The 19,316-nt window shown below is 32.7% G+C and overlaps 2 protein-coding genes across 3 annotated transcripts; both read left to right on the plus strand.

Annotated features, from left to right (window-relative positions):
- Positions 1 to 7,183: 7,183 nt before the first annotated feature.
- Positions 7,184 to 10,804, plus strand: LOC100852737 (wax ester synthase/diacylglycerol acyltransferase 5). 2 transcript variants are annotated; one of them, XM_010663634.3, is made up of 7 exons: positions 7,184 to 7,479; positions 7,635 to 8,195; positions 8,749 to 8,815; positions 8,940 to 9,053; positions 9,432 to 9,639; positions 9,769 to 9,906; positions 10,464 to 10,804. In XM_010663634.3, exons 1-4 carry the CDS (start codon positions 7,216 to 7,218, stop codon positions 8,984 to 8,986), a joined length of 939 nt encoding a protein of 312 aa, XP_010661936.3. In that variant the 5' UTR covers positions 7,184 to 7,215; the 3' UTR covers positions 8,987 to 9,053; positions 9,432 to 9,639; positions 9,769 to 9,906; positions 10,464 to 10,804. The 2 variants fall into 2 exon arrangements, with proteins under 2 accessions (XP_010661936.3, XP_059599238.1); XM_059743255.1 differs by lacking the exon at positions 8,940 to 9,053.
- Positions 10,805 to 14,231: 3,427 nt separating this feature from the next.
- On the plus strand, positions 14,232 to 17,952 carry LOC100253301 (wax ester synthase/diacylglycerol acyltransferase 11). The gene is made up of 7 exons (XM_002278368.3): positions 14,232 to 14,643; positions 14,818 to 15,378; positions 15,929 to 15,995; positions 16,120 to 16,229; positions 16,619 to 16,828; positions 16,958 to 17,095; positions 17,637 to 17,952. Exons 1-7 carry the CDS (start codon positions 14,338 to 14,340, stop codon positions 17,784 to 17,786), a joined length of 1,542 nt encoding a protein of 513 aa, XP_002278404.1. The 5' UTR covers positions 14,232 to 14,337; the 3' UTR covers positions 17,787 to 17,952.
- Positions 17,953 to 19,316: the final 1,364 nt, after the last annotated feature.

Below are 19,316 nucleotides of genomic sequence, written 5' to 3' on the forward strand. Positions count from 1 at the left end.
AAGAGATCGTGTTGTTTGGCCATGCCGCGGAGACCACTCACCAGCTGACACGTAAGCAAAGCAAAGTTATAAATCATACCACAACAACACATCAAAATAGCAAAAGAATCAAAAAAGCACGAAAAACAGTTTACCGTTTCCACCGTCTCGAACATCTGGGCTGAGGGCATGATGTCAGGCGAGCCGGGTGGAATTTGTTTCAGCTTATCTTCCAACTCCGCATAGCTAAAAGAGCTATCGGAGGAGCAAGATGCGTCATTAACAGGTCCCCCCCCGGATGAAGCAGCAGAAGGTGATTTTTGTTCCGGATAAGGGGCCTCAACATTTACGGCCGGATGGACCTCCCCGGGTGCAACCTCAGCCGGGACCACCATCCAGACGACTGGAGTCTCAATTACCATCTCCACTTCGCCCCCCTCCAGATGAGCGTCGTGGACAGATGAGCAACTAACTTCAATCTCTTGCTGCCGCTCTTGAAGCCGCCCGTGGAGTCCGGACCTCAGATTGCGCACCGAGCGAGGCCTCTTTGAGGGTGGCCCCGTCACCAGAACAAGAGCCAGGCGGTCCGGATCGTCAGAGGGCTGACTCTGACTTTCCGCCCCAGCTTCCTCCATCGGGTCCGCGCAAACGGCTTCAACTGCATCAACACCCGAAGTAGGGGAGTCCGGATGGTTGATGGACGCAGCTTCCTCAGCCAAATTTGCCGGACGGGCAACCGCTGCCAAAGAGGTGCTTGAGTGATTCAGCCCCGCGATGTGTCCGGACCCGCTTGAGATAGAATGAGGAGCGGGGTTCACTGGCTCCTCTATCATTACCTCCGCCTCGTGAGTAATGAGCGGATGAGCAAATTCCATGGGAGGAGTGGGCTCCCTCACTCCCTTCCCATTCTTCACCAGCTTCCTCCTTTTTGCTGGAGTTTTCTTTGGAGGAGAGTCTGCGTCGCGTTTCTGTCCGGGAGCCTTGCGAAGGGTTCCTTCGTTTTTCTTCTTCTCCCGATTGACCAGAAGCGCTCGGCGTTTTTCAACGTCAGCCTCTTTTGACGCCTGGTAAATCGGGAGATCCTTCACAATATAATGCTCCCCAGGCACTACCTCCTTTGGCATCTTCCTGGGGAGAATGTTGATGACGTACTCTTGGGACTCCCGGACGACCGCCATTAGGTTCCGCGCAATCAGCAACGTCTTGCACTGCCTCTCCTTGGCGTCTATCTCAAAAAGCTTGCTGAGACAGCCAAAAGACGCCTTTTCCACCCAATCCACGAGGTGGCCCCTTTTTTCCGCACCTGCATTAACAGCAACAGAGGTTGAGAATACCATCCGGAGAGATCAACAAGAAAACAACAAGGTAAAAATCAGGACAGAAGTCGCAAAGCAAACTTACCCGGAATCTTGAAGGAATAGTTTGGAGAAAAGGGCCTCGCCGGATGCCTCGACCCCGCCCACGTACCCCGGACCATCACCCGTCCCTTTGCCCCTCCCTTCGTCGAGTCGGGCAGTTCCGTCACCAATTGAAGGGAAGGCAGGTGCGCGGACAGGCTGAAGATGTCAGCTTTCGCCTTCTTCAGTGAGTAGACGAAGAACACCTCCAGCATTGTAAGGTCGAGGTTGTACAGCATGTTGATGATGCTGCATCCCATCAGCACCCGGATAATATTGGGATGAATGAAGACGGGTGGAATCTTAGTGAAATGGAGAAACTCCATGAGCAACGCTAGCAGGGGGAACCGGAGCCCTGCATTGAATTGTTCCTTGCAGAAGACGATAGCACCTTGTTCGGCTTTCTCAGTAGGCACCACGTCCTCCCCATGAAGAAATTCAACAATTACGCCATTTGGAATGCAGAATCGATCTCGAAACTCCTTCATGCTCAACTTGTCTATGGACTTTTCATAAGCGTCGCCAACTCGCGCAGATGAAGCACCTTTCTTCTTTGAAGACATTTTTCAGGCCAAAATTGAACCAAAACCTACATACGAGAAATGCAACAGTCAAACACAGCCAAAACAACCCCACAAACCCTACACAATAACAACACTCAGAAAACCTCGCACCACCAGTATACCCATTCCAAAATCCTTGACTTTACCCCAACAAAAAACCCCCCAGAGCACCAACAAATGCCAACATTCAAACAAACAGTCGTAAGCAACTTACCCAAACAAAACCCAAACAAATCAGAAACCAAGATCAAAGAACCAACAAACGCAACAAAAGGAACAACAATAGCAAAAGTCTACGTACCAAATGAAGCCCTGAAGGAGAAAGGTTGTTGTCTCGATACAAAATTACCAGCAGCAAACGAATGTCGCGACACAAAATCACCGGTACAAAAGAGCTTTCGAGTTTCTTTACTCAGAGAAGCAAAGGACACAATAGAAGTAGGAAGAAGAAAGGCTCTCAAGGGAATACAGTAGAAAAAATGCAAAAAGAAGGTACAGTGCGCTATTTATAGGAGGACAGGCCCTCGGAAAGCCAAACGTCCAAACAAATGCCATCATTGAAATGACATATTGCCTGGGGATACACAGGGTCGGCGGCTCATCATAAAAGCCTTTTTTGGCTTCCGCACCCCCACTCGCCACGTGGCCCAGTCAAACGAAGAGACCTCTTCAGTTTTCAAAAAGGCCAGTTATTTTTTAACCCGCCCATTTTTTGGCAAAATAGGCAAGTTAAAAAGGGGGGCAATGTAGGGACCCCTCCCTCTGGGAAACACGTGGCACGCATCTCACAGTGACACGTGTTATCAGCCGGACCATCATCATCCGGATTCCCCCTAAGGATACGCATGATGCAGTTCTCCTATCCGGACCGCCTCGAGGAAAGGCAAATGACGTTTCAGCTTCTCCTATCCAAGGAAGAGCAAACGTCGCTGGCAGAGCACAGACATCCGGACAACCTTCATAATGCATCCGCTCCACAATACATTCGGGTAATCAGCATGTGCCATCCGGATATAATCGTCCGGATCATCAATTAAAGTAAAGCGAGTCTTACACGCTATCACAACAAACGGCCATGGCCCACATCCTGCCACCTTCAGAGTGAGAAGACAAGATGAAATGACAGCAAGTCACCTCCCGCGATCTCTGACAGCCGCATCACCTACCATGGTTTCTGACAGCCGCTCGTAGGGTGATGATGCTCCTACTAACGCCTATTGTCATCATAAACAACATAAAATATCTCCTCACCATTAATGAGAGGAACAGTACCCCTGAAGCTGTATATATATGCCTTCACACGAAGAAGGAAGGGATCCCCCTGGTAACCTCCTAATACCTGGTAAAAGGTCAACTGATTTATATCTCTCTCTCTGACCATGGCTAACAAAACCATCGGAGGGTGCGTCCGGACACCCTGTCCGGATGCCTTCTTGCAGGTATAACGACTGGATCAAGAACCTTTATGGGTTGAAATCACGTATCCATCCATCTGGCAACTACGTGGATCGTCAGAGACGCGAGGTATCAACAATGTTCACGTTGTGTCTTAAGGGCATCTTGCTTTATCAAATATTTAATTTATGTACTATCATTTTGATAGACATTAAAATTAATTATTTCAAAAAAAAAAAATCGGTAGAAAATTTCCCAAACCATAATGCTCGAGAGAGTTACACCACATATTTGTAGCTTAGGACCACGGGGTCTCACAAGTCATATCCATAAAGTTTTTGTACTTGATTTGTCTATTTGGCCACCAAACATACAGAAATTGTAGCTCATATTTACTAGTTTAATTAAAGTGGCATTTATTTTTTATTTTTGTCATGGACTATGTACTAGGAATCGATGCTGGATTCCTACTGCATCATTTCTTAAGTATGATACTTGGGTCATGGACAACAACTTTGTTTTAGAGTTCTAATGAGTTAGAAGCCCATTTAACAAGTCGGATTAATTTCCCATACGATTTATAAGTAATCTATTACTTGAAAATTATCGACTTATTTTGTTCTTGAGTAATTACTCAAGGGTGCATTAAGTGGTAGATTTAACATTACGCTTAGAGAGAAAATATGTTGATGGCTTCTATATAGGATGAGAACAAAACAAGTTTGGGATGAGTCATCCCATCTCAACTTGGTTTTAATCATTTAAATTTATTCTTGTCCTCCTCCCTAAAAATAAATTTAATAAAGCACCTTAAGGCCATTTACCCTTTTTCAATTTTGTAATTTTAATTACATTAAAATAAATATAATTCATAACTAAATAGTATAATTTTTACAATTTATATGAATTTTTTGTTTTAATTATGATAAAAAGAGGGAAAATAAAAAAAAATATTAATAGTTTTTATTTAGTTATATATATATATATATATATATATAAACTAGGTGTAACGAGACAATACAATATCTAAACCCATACAAAAGCCCCTACCCAATGACATTTATCTTTATCTCAAATCGATTCTATTAAGAGTGGATACCTGAAATAAAACCCGCTTCATTGACATCCATAACACAAATATATATATATATAAACAAAGTGGAGCGAGGTGAAACAATGCAATATCATCCGAACCCACACCAAATGGAGTTTTAAAGAAAAATCTCAAAACTTCTACCTAAGGCATTTATCTTTATCTCGAATTGATCTTATTAGGGATGGATGCCTGAAATAAAACATGTCTCATTGACATCAATATTTCCACTATAATGTATCTCTTTGGATGTTTTAAAATAAAATAAAAGACAAAAAATTGGAAAAGTAAATTAAGAGAAAAATTAAAATAAATATCAAAAAAATAAACTAGTAAAAAAATAAAAAATAAACCGAAAAAGAAGTTGGAAAAAAATTTTAAAACAAAAGATAAAACTCTTTGCAACTCCTTAATGCAATTTTATGTTTTATGTATATAGACCAATTTGTTTTATAATTTTATACTAACTTGAAAGGGACTACTCTAAAAGGAAGGACACTCGATTAAAGTCAATACATCCCACCGAGACAGAAATCAAAATGGAGTCGCATTCACTCAATCAAAGACAATTTAATTCGATCCATTTAACCATGGTCGTGAGAAAGTCATAGATATACTCCTAAAAAATAAGTGGATACTAACTCCTCATGTCCACATCTATCTAGTTGTAATTAAGTTAAGGTAACTCATTGAAAAAATAAATAAACTTAGGAGTGTTTGATATAGGGGGAATAAGGAATGAAAATGAATATTTTATTTCTATTTCTATTTTTTGGTAAATGAAAATAAATTTAGTGATTGCATTTTTAGAGTTTGTATGAATTTAGGAATTCAATATTTAAATTATTATTTGTTTCCATTCTAATGAAAATTAAAAAAAAAAATTAACAATAATACCCTTATATAGTTTAAAATAAAATAAAAAATTCATTTTTTTAAAATAAATTTTGAGAGTTCTTTTTTCTTAATAATAAAACTAAAAAAAAAAAGTCTTATTATGGGATAAAGAAATATCATAACTTGATGAATGAAATGGAAGGATAAAATAGTAATATTACTTTTTATCTATGTACTTTCTCTCCCTTTAGATTGAAAATAAAACCAAAAACAAAGAAAATGTCTCAAACAACTAAAGTCCTTAAAATTAACCTTATCTTAATCTACAAAAAAAATTCCTAGAAGTCCTAATATGATGAACCAAAATTATAAACCTTATTTCCTGTCAAATCCAAACTCATCTATAATCCATGAACTTCACCATTTCTAAAGCCTACACTCTTTAAACCACCTCACTTTTTCGAGGTTTGTTTATAGGCAAAAAAAATAAAAAAATGTCTCAACTTTTCCTACAAGATGTTTGTCTTTGGAGGAAAAAAAACTCTCAAATAATAATAATAATAATAATAATAATAATAAAGGTGTTAAAAGGAAAAGAAACATTTACCTAGGGGAATCATATCAATTGGTGTTATTAACATAACAAGTGAAATGATCATTTTGGGAATAATTATATGACTCACAAAACAATACATATATTTAAAAAATTTGTTGTTCTTTTCTCCATATTTTTTCAAATTAGTAATTAAAGACCCATTTTTCCCATTATTTATTCTTGTCTTTGTGGATTGTTTTAAAAATAATTATAAAAATAAGGAGAATGATTGATTAAAAATAAAGCATTAGAAATAAAATTTATTTTTAATAAATATTTGGAAACATAAAAAACAAGTTGAGAATATTCTAAACTCCCAAACATATTTTTGTTCTAGAAAAAAAAAATCATAAAACTATTTTAAAAATTGTCCCTATAAACCAGTTTTTTAGAACAAGTTTCTAAAACATTACTAAATATATCCTTAATTTTCCTATTGAAATGCCCACGTCCCAACTCAACTCTGTGACATAAAGTATAATAAATTTAGAAATATATTTTAAAGTATTATATTTTAAGAAGCATTTTTAAGATTTGCTATATTTGTTTGTACTATAATTTATATCTCAAATTACTCACATATTCTTGAATGGTTTCCATATATTTATTTAGAAAGCATTATAACTTTAGTTCTTTTAACAATGTGTATTGCTAATATTGTAATCATATACTTGAAGATATTATTATCTAATAAAATTTTAAAGGATATAATATATATAAGGACTTGAAAGAATATTCTTGAGAAGTTTGCATGTATCTAATTTGAAATGAAAATGAAACTCACTTTACAATTGATGACTCATCCTCAAATGAGAAAAGTTAATTCCGGGAATTGATGACTCATTACCCATTCCCTTCATTTCATTATATTAATCAACAAACCCTACGTAAACCAATTCATGCCCTTATGTGGTTTTGGGCATTTTTTATAATTAAAACGTGGCATGAAAGTTTGGTATGGTGGTTGGGGGTTATCATAAATTTGAAAGGGATGCCCAGGTTCCGTCCAAAACTTAGACGACTTGTTCAATGACCGTCCACATATAACTCAAAAATTCCATCACTAATCTTTTGTGGCAAAACCCTCAAATCCTTTCTTTTTTTTAATAAATTTATATGGCCTCCATCATTAATCCAAAATTCAATTTGAAATTTGATTCTAGAAAAAAGTAATATGACTTCTCGTCCTTAATCCTAAATTCAATGTGAAATTCGATTCTGGAAAAAGGCAATATGACTTCTAGTCCTAAACTCAGGTTGATCCTATAAATAGGAGCACAGCCAACGATGGTGGAGGCACGCCATCTTTCGATTTCTCTTCTTCTGTTGTTTTTCATTTTGAAATCAGCTAGCACCATGGAAACCCTAGAAGGTTTGAAGCACGCACTTAAGCCTATTAGAATTGTGCCTAAAGAAGGTGATGAAAAGGGAATGGTGGTTAAGCGTCATGATCAGGAAGATCATCAGCCATTGAGTCCAATGGCTCGTTTGTTTCATGAACCTGACTGCAATCTCTATGTTATCGCCATGATAGGCTCGAAAACTCGCATCGACCCTGACGTGGTTAAAGCCAACCTGGTGCATAGTCTCCTTAAACACCCTCGTTTCTTTAGTCTGCAGGTAAGGAATGAACTTTCCATTTAGTAATTTAAAGCTACATTGAACATTTTTGAACTAAAATGCAGCGGTATTATTCCAAAAGGCATTGTGAAATTTTTCAGTATTATTAATCTATTTCCATTGTTTGCTAACCATTAAATCATCTTCAAAATCAGGTTATGGAGGAGGAAAAGGGAGGAGAGATGAAATGGGTTCCGACAAAAGTTGATTTGGAAAAGCACGTTATAGTTCCAGACATGTGTTCCGACATGGAAACATCATCAGATAAGTACGTGGAAGACTACATTTGCAACCTCACTAAAACAACCCTAGACTTTTCCAAGCCATTATGGGACCTTCATCTCCTCAACGTCAAAACCTCCGACGCCGAGGCCGTCGCCGTTTTCAGGATTCACCACTCCCTCGGCGATGGCACGTCTCTCATGTCTCTTTTACTTGCATGCACACGCAAAGCCTCGGATCCCACGGCTCTGCCTTCGGTTCCCATGATGAAGAAACCAAAATCATCGGCTGGGTCTGGAAAGTGGTGGAAGGCTTTCAGACTGGTTTGGAATACGATCATCGATGTTTTGATGGTGATCGCCACAGTGTTGTTCTTGAAGGACAGAGACACGCCTCTTAGGGGTCCGCCCAATGTTGGATCCACAGGACGGAGAATTATTCACAGGACGATTAGTCTGGAGGATGTTGTGATGATAAAAAATGCAATGAGCACTGTAAGTCAACTTGTTGCATGCATGGAAAACAAATACATGTTTTGCAACTGTTTTAAAAAAAAAAAACAATTTTCTGTTTTTCAAATAAAATAAATAGAAAAACAGTTTAGATAATAATAAAAAAAATAGAAAATGAGGTATTTTCAAGAAACAACTTTTAATTATTTTTATTTTCATTTGTTTTTGTGATAATTGTTTTCAAAAATAATTATATAAATATAAATAATGATTAAAAATTAAAAGCACAAGTTATTTTCAAAAATATATTTTAAAATATAGAAATTAAGAATATTCTAGATTCATTCCCGAATAAAAATTATTTTCCATAAATGTTTATGAAAAACACTTATCAAACAAAGCTATGATTTTTTCTTTTTTGGACTATGCCCCATAATTTTTTTATTTTTTAAAGCAAAGAAATACAAAGCTTTTTTACTTTACGATCACTTCAATGAAAGAGTGGGTAATCATATATTTGAAGAAGTTTATAACTCCTCTCTCAATCATTAGTGGAGAGATTAAGAACTAAAATTTTTCTAGCTCTCATGTGCAGACTGTTAATGATGTTATGGTGGGAATCACACAGGCTGGTTTGTCTCGGTACCTCAATAGGCGATATGGTGAGCTCCTATTTTAATTTTCAAAATTCATATATTAAGTGGTGAAGAGTAATTATAATACACCACCTAGCTACTCTCTCTATGTATAAAAGGATGTTATAAAGCTTGTATGCTCACATGGTAGCTGAAGGCAAGAAGAATAAAGGGGCAACGTACAGAAAAGAAAAATAATCTTCCCAAGAACCTTTCTATCAGAGCAACTCACTTCATTAACATAAGACCATCTGCAGGGATCCATGTGGGTGTTTCTACTTTCTTTATCAACCCCTCGTGAAGGAATTAGTTAATTTCTCTTTGGGAAGTGTTTTCAAAAAATGAAACACAGTTTTTGAAAACGGTTATTTGATATTTTATAAAATAAAAGTTTGTTTAAAAATCTGAAATTAATGTTATTTACGTTTTCTATATTTTTAAATATGTTTTATTATTAATCGATCTCCATATTTTTATAATTATTTATTAAATAGTTCTTAAAAAATATTTTTTGAAAACACTTCATTTTTAAATAATTGTTTTATTTAAATTTGTTTTCAAAATTTAAAAATTATTTTAAAATCAATTATCAAACAAGTCTTTAATTTCTTGTCTCATGCATGTATACATTCATATCGTACAGACCTTAGCTGAAATGATGGAGAAAGGCTCTGAAGCGAAATGGGGCAACTGGATTGGCTGTCCTTCTTCCTTTATCCATTGCATTACGTGACAATCCTTTAGATTACATTCAAAAAGCTAAGGAAGCTATGGATAGAAAAAAAGCCTCTCTTGAAGCTCTCTACATACATTCCATGGCTAAGTCAATTCCCAACTTATTTGGCACTAAGGTATGAATTAATATCACTCAACCCTACCTTGTTTCCTCAAAATTAAGTACTTCTAGCTTAATTAATATCACTGTCTAATAAACAATTAAAAGTGGTATATATAGACTCACTTCTTTCATTGGTAAACAGACCGGAAGTGTTCTATGCCTCAAAGTCCCCTCTCGTACGGCAATATGGTTCTCAAATGTAGTTGGACCCCAAGAAGAAATTGCCTTCTTTGGCCATCCAATAGCCTACATTGCTCCAAGTTGTTTTGGTCAACCCAATGTAAGTCTTCTTAAACTTTATTTGACAATGTTTTAAAAAATGCTTTAGCCTATAAAATGTTTTACAAAAAAAAATTAAAATTTAGAAATCACTTTCAAAAAGTTAAAAAGTCACTTATAGATATTTTCGAAGAAATATTTGATAGATAATTCTCTTAATACTTTTTTTAAAAATTAATTAATGTTTCATGTAAAACACTCTCAAGAAAAACACTTCAAAGTACATTTTTAGATTGTGTTTGATAATATTTTTACTCAGAATGTTTTTAATGAAAACATATTCTCTAAAAGTATTTTAAGATAATTATCTATCAAATATTTCTCCAAAAGATACTATAAGTGATTTTTTAATACTATAAATAATTTTTCATATTTTTAAAAGTGTTTCCCAAATTTAATCAAATACTTAAAGACAAAAATGCTTCTTAAAATCATTGTCTAACTCTTATTCATGAAACATAAACTTTTCTATTTCTTATAAATTATTAGCCATTTTTAGTACAGTAAAAATGGTGGTTGATTCAATCTGAATTTGAGTCTCTTGAATATCTATTGCAGGCATTGATGATTCATGTGGTGAGCTATGCGGATAAAATGAATATCATTCTATCAGTTGATGAAAGTACAGTCCCTGATCCTCACCAACTGTTTGATGAGCTTGAAGAGTCTTTCAACCTCATCAAGAATGCTGTGATGGCTAGAGACTAAACTCCACAGAATGTCACATGGCAAGGGCCAGGGTTAATGTAATTAATATTTATAATGTTCTGAAATAATTTTCTTAGGGTTCCTGCAATAATGATGTTGTATTAGATGACTAATTATTTATAATGTACTAAATAAAAAATGCCTCTCTACTATATCTTTATCTTAATCCAAGTTCATATTTTTTGGACTTTATTTCATTTTTAATTACTGTATTTTGATGACTAATTATGGGTTCTTTCTAATTTCATCTTTTAATTTTTTATTCTTTTTTTTATTTTTTTTTTATTCCTCATATCTTTTGCAGTATCCATTTTTAATTTTAGGGCTTGAATTTCTACTTCATTTCATTAATTTCTTCCATAATTTTTAATTTTTATTATTATTAAATAATTGTAATACTATTAAATATGAAGTTCTTGGCTGGCTTACATAAGAACCCATCTCCTGGTTTATATTGATCCCTACCATTTTTGACTTTGAAGAGGGTCCACTTTTTACATCTAATAACAAAGCGTGGGTCCACAAGAGTGGGACTACAGACAGCAAGGAGGCCATTGTCAATCATTCTCCAATCTTGAGAAAATGAGAAACACATGTTTAAGGTGGGCTGCCACTTCAAAAAACAACATTATCTAATTAATGATCCATGCATGCATGGATGGGACCCATTTAAAAACAACAAAGAAAATAAAAATAAAAACAAAAAGAAAATGAGAAACCTTGTTGATGACATAATTTTAAAAGGACGCGTAAAAGTCTCTTACAATTTGAGTGCAAAGTATAACCCAAGGGACTTAAAATCCTTTTTAATTCTCCTATTAATAAATCTTCTTATCTTTTTAAATAAAATTGAATAAAACTTTGATTGTTTAACATCCACTATATTCTAAGAAATTTTAAAAAACTTAAAAGCTAAAAATATAAAAATAAAGTATTCACTTTCACTTTGCTCATGAAAAATATAAATATCAAGAGAAATACAATAGGATCAATATTTATAAAAAAAATTAAGTTTTTTTTGTTTTCATTGTATTGAATTTTTAAGTATTTTAATTTTTAAAATTTCTTATTTTATTATTATTCAATATTCCTAAGAATGATTGTTTTTAAAGAAAAAAAAATTCTAAAATAAAATTTTTTTAAAAAGAAAACTAAAAGGGACACAATTCTTTACAATTAAGCATCTACGTATTTATTTATTTATTAAATTTACAAACATAACAAGTAAAATAGTCATTTCGGAAATAATTATATAACTTATGAAAAAGTGCATATATTTTGAAATATTTTTAAATGAATAAAAATGAAATTGATTTATAAAAATTAAATTTTTTTTATATCTTTTTAAATTAGCGAGTCCTAACCCACTTTTTCCTTTTTGAAATGCCCAATTACAAGGAATGTCGGATTGGTTTTATCCTAACTTCTTATCCTTCAATATATATGTTTAGTACTATGTGAAAGCAAGAGAAAATTAAGATTGATTTGCACAACTATTTTTATGTGAAATTACTTTTTAAATATGTAAAATTTATGTTGATGCCATAATTTATGTGGGGATTTTTTGTTTTATTATGAGCTTTTGATTTATTATAGTGATGCATGGTGTTCAATCGTCAAATGATTTATTAGGAAAAGAGGGTTTTAGTCATGCAAAGAAAAATGAACATGACTATATATAAAACCCGACGATGTATATAATTAATCCTAGGAAGAAGAGAGATCGTGACTAAAAGTGCTTTCTTGTTATGATTTTGCCTAAGTGTGAGTAGACCGATTGGTGTATAGAAAATAACCTTCGTAGTCAGACAAGGAGCCAAAGCCACCATGCCCATAAATATACTTTATTTTTTTCCAAGGAGTTCAATTACTTTATAATCATTTATTCTTATGATGAAATAAATAGAAATCCATTTGTCTAGCAAACGAGTTTTTAATGTGATTCAATTAATTATATTTATTTTTAATATATAAGATCATATAAAAAAATTTACAAAAGAAAAAAATCAAATCACACTCCCGAAACCTTATAACAATATCTATATTCTTAATTTAAACCTATGTCTTATGTGCTTTCCTCATATTTCGACAAAAAATTTCATATATCAATCTTCATCATATATCAAAAATATTATTATGCTAGTAATTTTCATATTGCAAATAGATATTATATCTAAAATTACCCACTCCTTTAAGATGCATTTTTCCATAATTCATTTTCAAAATTATACTCTACATTCTTTTACTTTTTCATATGAAAATTAATATATATATATATATATATTTGTTTTTCTTTAATTTCATATTTTCTTGGCTACCAATCACCATATCAAGAATTTTATATGAAAAAAAAATAAAAAATAAAAAATAGCAATAATTTACTTTTTTGTCTGTATTTCTATCCTTTGAATTGAAAGTGGAGCTAAAAAGAAAGAAAATGTCCCAAATAACTAAAGTCCTTAAAATTAACCTCAATTTGATCTTTAAATAAATAAATAAATAAAATCCTAATGAAACCTAATATGGTGGAAGAAAACCATAAACCTTGTTCCTGCAAGATCCAAACTCATCCATAATCCACATATTTCAGCATTCCTAATGCCCACACTCTTTAAATCACCTCACTTTTTATATAAGATGCTTGCTTATGAAAGAAAAAACTCTAAAATAATAATAATAATAATAAATAATAAAGAACATGTTAAAAGGAAGACAAACATTTAGGTAGAAGAGTCATGTTAATTGGTGTTGTTGATATAACAAGTGAAATGGTATTTTGAGGAACAATTAAATGACTCACCGAAAAAGTGCCTCTATGATATAAAGTATAATAATTTTAAAAATGTTTTTAAAGTATAATATTTTAAAAAGAATTTTTAAGATATGCTATAGTTGTTTATATTATAATTTATATCTCAAATTACTCATATTCATGAATGGTTTCTATATATTTATTTAAAAAGCAGTATAACTTTATTTCTTCTAACAAGGTGTATTGCTAATATTGTAATTATATACTTGAACATATTATTATCTAATAAAATTGTTGGCAAATTAGAGGGTTGGTCGCGTCCATCAACTCCCCTTGTATTCGCCGTGTGTGCTTGGGTGAATGCACCATAAAGTTAGGATATGCGCATTTCGTATAAGCAATTGCTTTTAGGATAATTAGTAGCGTCTGAGGTTCTACAAGTGGTATTAGAGTCGAGGTCACGGGTTCAAACTCTAGGCGTGTTGTTGGGGGAAGATGTGCACTATAAGGTTAGAGTATGTATCTTTCCTACAAGCAATTATTTTAAGGTATGTGCATTTCCTACAAGCAATTCCTTTTAGGAGAATTGGTAATGCCTGAGAGGAGATGTGCACTATAAAGTTAGAGTATGTGCCTTACAAAGTATGTGCATTTCCTACAAGCAATTCCTTTTAGGGGAATTGGTAGCTTTCGAGGATTTAACATGTATCTAATTTTCATGCCTATCTAACCAAGAATTTGAAATGAAAATGAAATTCACTTTACAACTTTGAATCAAATCATCCTCAAATAAGAAAAGTTCCATCACTAATCTTTTGTGGCAAAACCCTCAAATCTTTTCTTTTTTAAAAAAAAATTTATATGGCCTCCATCATTAATCCTAAATTCAATTTGAAATTTGATTCTAGAAAAAGTAATATGACTTCTCGTCCTAAACCCAGGTTGATCCTATAAATAGGAGCACAACCAACGATGGTGGAGGCACGCCATCTTTCGATTTCTATTCTTCAGTTGTTTTTCATTCTGAAAGCAGCTAGCACCATGGAAACCCAATCAGGTTTGAAGCACGCACTTAAGCCTATTAGAATTGTGCCTAAAGAAGGTGATGATCAGGAAGATCATCAGCCATTGAGTCCAATGACTCGTTTGTTTCATGAACCTGACTGCAATCTCTACGTTATCGCCATGATAGGCTCGAAAACTCGCATCGACCCTGACGTGGTTAAAGCCAACCTGGTGCATAGTCTCCTTAAACACCCTCGTTTCTCTAGTCTGCAGGTAGAAATCTTGCATGCAAGAAGGAATGAACTAGCCATTTAGTAATTTAAAGCTACACTGAACATTTTTGAACTAAAATGCAGCGGTGTTATTCCAAAATCCATTGTGAATTTTTTCAGTATTATTAATCTATTTCCATTGTTTGCTAACCATTAAATCATCTTCCAAAATCAGGTTATGGAGGAGGAAAAGGGAGGAGAGATGAAATGGGTTCCAACAAAAGTTGATTTGGAAAAGCATGTTATAGTTCCAGACATGTGTTCCGACATGGAAACATCATCAGACAAGTACGTGGAAGACTACATTTGCAACCTCACTAAAACAACCCTAGACCTTTCCAAGCCATTATGGGACCTTCATCTCCTCAACGTCAAAACCTCCGACGCCGAGGCCGTCGCCGTTTTCAGGATTCACCACTCCCTCGGCGATGGCACGTCTCTCATGTCTCTTTTACTTGCATGCACACGCAAAGCCTCGGATCCCACGGCTCTGCCTTCGGTTCCCATGATGAAGAAACCAAAATTATCGGTTGGGTCTGGAAAGTGGTGGAAGGCTTTCAGACTGGTTTGGAATACTATCATCGATGTTTTGATGGTGATCGCCACAGTGTTGTTCTTGAAGGACAGAGACACGCCTCTTAGGGGTCCGCCCAATGTTGGATCCACAGGACGGAGAATTATTCACAGGACGATTAGTCTGGAGGATGTTGTGATGATAAAAAATGCAATGAGCACTGTAAGTCAACTTGTTGCAAGCATGGAAAACAAATACATGTTTTGCAACTGTTTCAAAATAAAAAACAATTTTCTGTTTTTCAAATAAAATAAATAGAAAAACAGTTTAGATAATAATAATAAAAAATAGAAAATGAGGTATTTTCAAGAAACAACTTTTAATTATTTTTATTTTCATTTGTTTTTGTGATAATTGTTTTCAAAAATAATTATATAAATATAATAATGATTAAAAATTAAAAGCACAAGTTATTTTCAAAAATATATTTTAAAATATAAGTTAAGAATATTCTAGAGTCATTCCCGAATAAAAATTATTTTCTATAAATGTTTATGAAAAACACTTATCAAACAAAGCTATGATTTTTTCTTTTTTGGACTATGCCCCATAATTTTTTTATTTTTTAAAGCAAAGAAATACAAAGCTTTTTTACTTTACGATCACTTCAATGAAAGAGTGGGTAATCATATATTTGAAGAAGTTTATAACTCCTCTCTCAATCATTAGTGGAGAGATTAAGAACTAAAATTTTTGTGGCTCTCATGTGCAGACTGTTAATGATGTTATGGTGGGAATCACACAGGCTGGTTTGTCTCGGTACCTCAATAGGCGATATGGTGAGCTCCTATTTTAATTTTCAAAATTCATATATTAAGTGGTGAAGAGTAATTATAATACACCACCTAGCTACTCTCTCTATGTATAAAAGGATGTTATAAAGCTTGTATGCTCACATGGTAGCTGAAGGCAAGAAGAATAAAGGGGCAACAGAAAAGAAAAATAATCTTCCCAAGAACCTTTCTATCAGAGCAACTCACTTCATTAACATAAGACCATCTGCAGGGATCCATGTGGGTGTTTCTACTTTCTTTATCAACCCCTCGTGAAGGAATTAGTTAATTTCTCTTTGGGAAGTGTTTTCAAAAAATGAAACACAGTTTTTGAAAACTGTTATTTGATATTTTATGAAATAAAAGTTTGTTTAAAAATCTGAAATTAATGTTATTTATGTTTTCTATGTTTTAAAATATGTTTTATTATTAATTGATCTCCATATTTTTATAATTATTTATTAAATAGTTCTTAAAAAATGATCAAAAAATATTTTCTGAAAACGCTTCATTTTTAAATAATTATTTTATTTAAATTTTTTTTCAAAATTTAAAAATTATTTTAAAATCAATTTTCAAACAAGTCCTTAATTTCTTGTCTAATGCATGTATACATTCATATCGTACAGACCTTAGCTGAAATGATGGAGAAAGGCTCTGAAGCGAAATGGGGCAACTGGATTGGCTATGTCCTTCTCCCTTTATCCATTGCATTACGAGACAATCCTTTAGATTACATTCAAAAAGCTAAGGAAGCTATGGATAGAAAAAAAGCCTCTCTTGAAGCTCTCTACATACATTCCATGGCTAAGTCAATTCCCAACTTATTTGGCACTAAGGTATGAATTAATATCACTCAACCTTAGCTTGTTTCCTCAAAATTAAGTACTTCTAGCTTAATTAATATCACTGTCTAATAAACAATTAAAAGTGGTATATATAGGCTCACTTCTTTCATTGGTAAACAGACCGGAAGCGTTCTATGCCTCAAAGTCCCCTCCCGTACGACAATATGGTTCTCAAATGTAGTTGGACCCCAGGAAGAAATTGCCTTCTTTGGCCATCCAATAGCCTACATTGCTCCAAGTTGTTTTGGTCAACCCAATGTAAGTCTTTTTAAACTTTGTTTGACAATGTTTAAAAAATGTTTTAGCCTATAAAATGTTTTACAAAAAAAAAATTAAAATTTAGAAATCACTTTCAAAAAGTTAAAAAGTAAAGAAATATTTGATAGATAATTCTCTTAATACTTTTTTTAAAAATTAATTAATGTTTCATGTAAAACACTCTCAAGAAAAACACTTCAAAGTACATTCTTAAATTGTGTTTGATAATATTTTTACTCAGAATGTTTTTAATGAAAACATATTCTCTAAAAGTATTTTAAGATAAATTATCTATCAAATATTTCTCCAAAAAATACTATAAGTGATTTTTTAATACTATAAATAATTTTTCATATTTTTAAAAGCGTTTCCTAAATTTTATCAAATACTTAAAGACAAAAATGCTTCTTAAAATTATTGTCTAACTCTTATTCATAAAACATAAACTTTTCTCTTTCTTATAAATTATTAGCCATTTTTAGTACAGTAAAAATGGTGGTTGATTCAATCTGAATTTGAGTCTCTTGAATATCTATTGCAGGCATTGATGATTCATGTGGTGAGCTATGTGGATAAAATGAATATCATTCTATCAGTTGATGAAAGTACAGTCCCTGATCCTCACCAACTGTTTGATGAGCTTGAAGAGTCTTTCAACCTCATCAAGAATGCTGTGATGGCTAGAGACTAAACTCCACAGAATGTCACATGGCAAGGGCCAGGGTTAATGTAATTAATATTTATAATGTTCTGAAATAATTTTCTTAAGGTTCCTGCAATAATGATGTTGTATTAGATGACCAATTATTTATAATGTACTAAATAAAAAATGCCTCTCTACTATATCTTTATCTTAATCCAAGTTCATATTTTTTGGACTTTATTTCATTTTTATTTACTGTATTTTGATGACTAATTATGGGTTCTTTCTAATTTCATCTTTTAATTTTTTTATTCTTTTTTTTTATTTTTTTATTCCTCATATCTTTTGCAGTATCCATTTTTAATTTTAAGGCTTGAATTTCTACTTCATTTCATTAATTTCTTCCATAATTTTTAATTTTTATTATTATTAAATAATTGTAATACTATTAAATATGAAGTTCTGGGCTGGCTTACATAAGAACATCTCCTGGTTTATATTGATCCCTACCATTTTTTACTTTGAAGAGGGTCCACTTTTTACATCTAATAACAAAGCGTGGGTCCACAAGAGTGGGACTACAGACAGCAAGGAGGCCATTGTCAATCATTCTCCAATCTTGAGAAAATGAGAAACACATGTTTAAGGTGGGCTGCCACTTCAAAAAACAACATTATCTAATTAATGATCCATGCATGCATGGATGGGACCCATTTAAAAACAACAAAGAAAATAAAATAAAATAAAACGATGAGAAAATGAGAAACCCTGGTTGATGACATAATTTTAAAAGGACGCTTAAGAGTCTCTTACAATTTAAGTGCAAAGTATAACCCAAGCACTTAAAATCCTTTTTAATTCTTTAATTAATAATGATTTTATATTTTATATTATATAGATATCCCTTCATCTTCTTATTTTTTTTAATAAAATTAAATAAAATTTTTATTGTTTGACATCCACCATAAAATGAGAAATTTTAAAAAACTTAAAAGCTAAAAATATAAAAATAAAATATTAACTTTCACTTTGCCCATAAAAAATATAAATATCAAGAGAAATATAATAGGAATCAATATTTTTTTTAATTGTATTTAATTTTGAAATTTTCTTATTTTATTATTATTCAATATTCCTAAGAATGATTGTTTCTAAAGAAAAAAAATTTCTAAATTAAAAAAATTTAAAAAAAAAACACTAAAACTAAAACTAAAACTAAAAGGGACATCGATTCTTTACAATTAAACATCTACGTGATTATTTATTAATTAATATTACTAACATAACAAGTAAAATAGTCATTTGAAAATAATTATATAACTTATGAAAAAATGTATGTACTTTGAAATATTTTTAAATAAATAAAAATAAAATTAATTTATAAAAATTGAGGTTTTTCTTATATTTTTTTAAATTAGCTAGTCCTAACCCACTTTCTCTTTTTTGAAATGCCTAAGTACAAGGAATGTAAGATTGGTCTTATCCTAACTTTGCATCCTTCAATATATATGTTTAGTACTATGTGAAAGCAAGAGAAAATTAAGTAAGATTTGCATAATTGTTTTTATGTGAAATCAC

This window comes from Vitis vinifera, chromosome 15 (assembly GCF_030704535.1).
Source record: "Vitis vinifera cultivar Pinot Noir 40024 chromosome 15, ASM3070453v1".
Taxonomy (NCBI): domain Eukaryota; kingdom Viridiplantae; phylum Streptophyta; class Magnoliopsida; order Vitales; family Vitaceae; genus Vitis; species Vitis vinifera.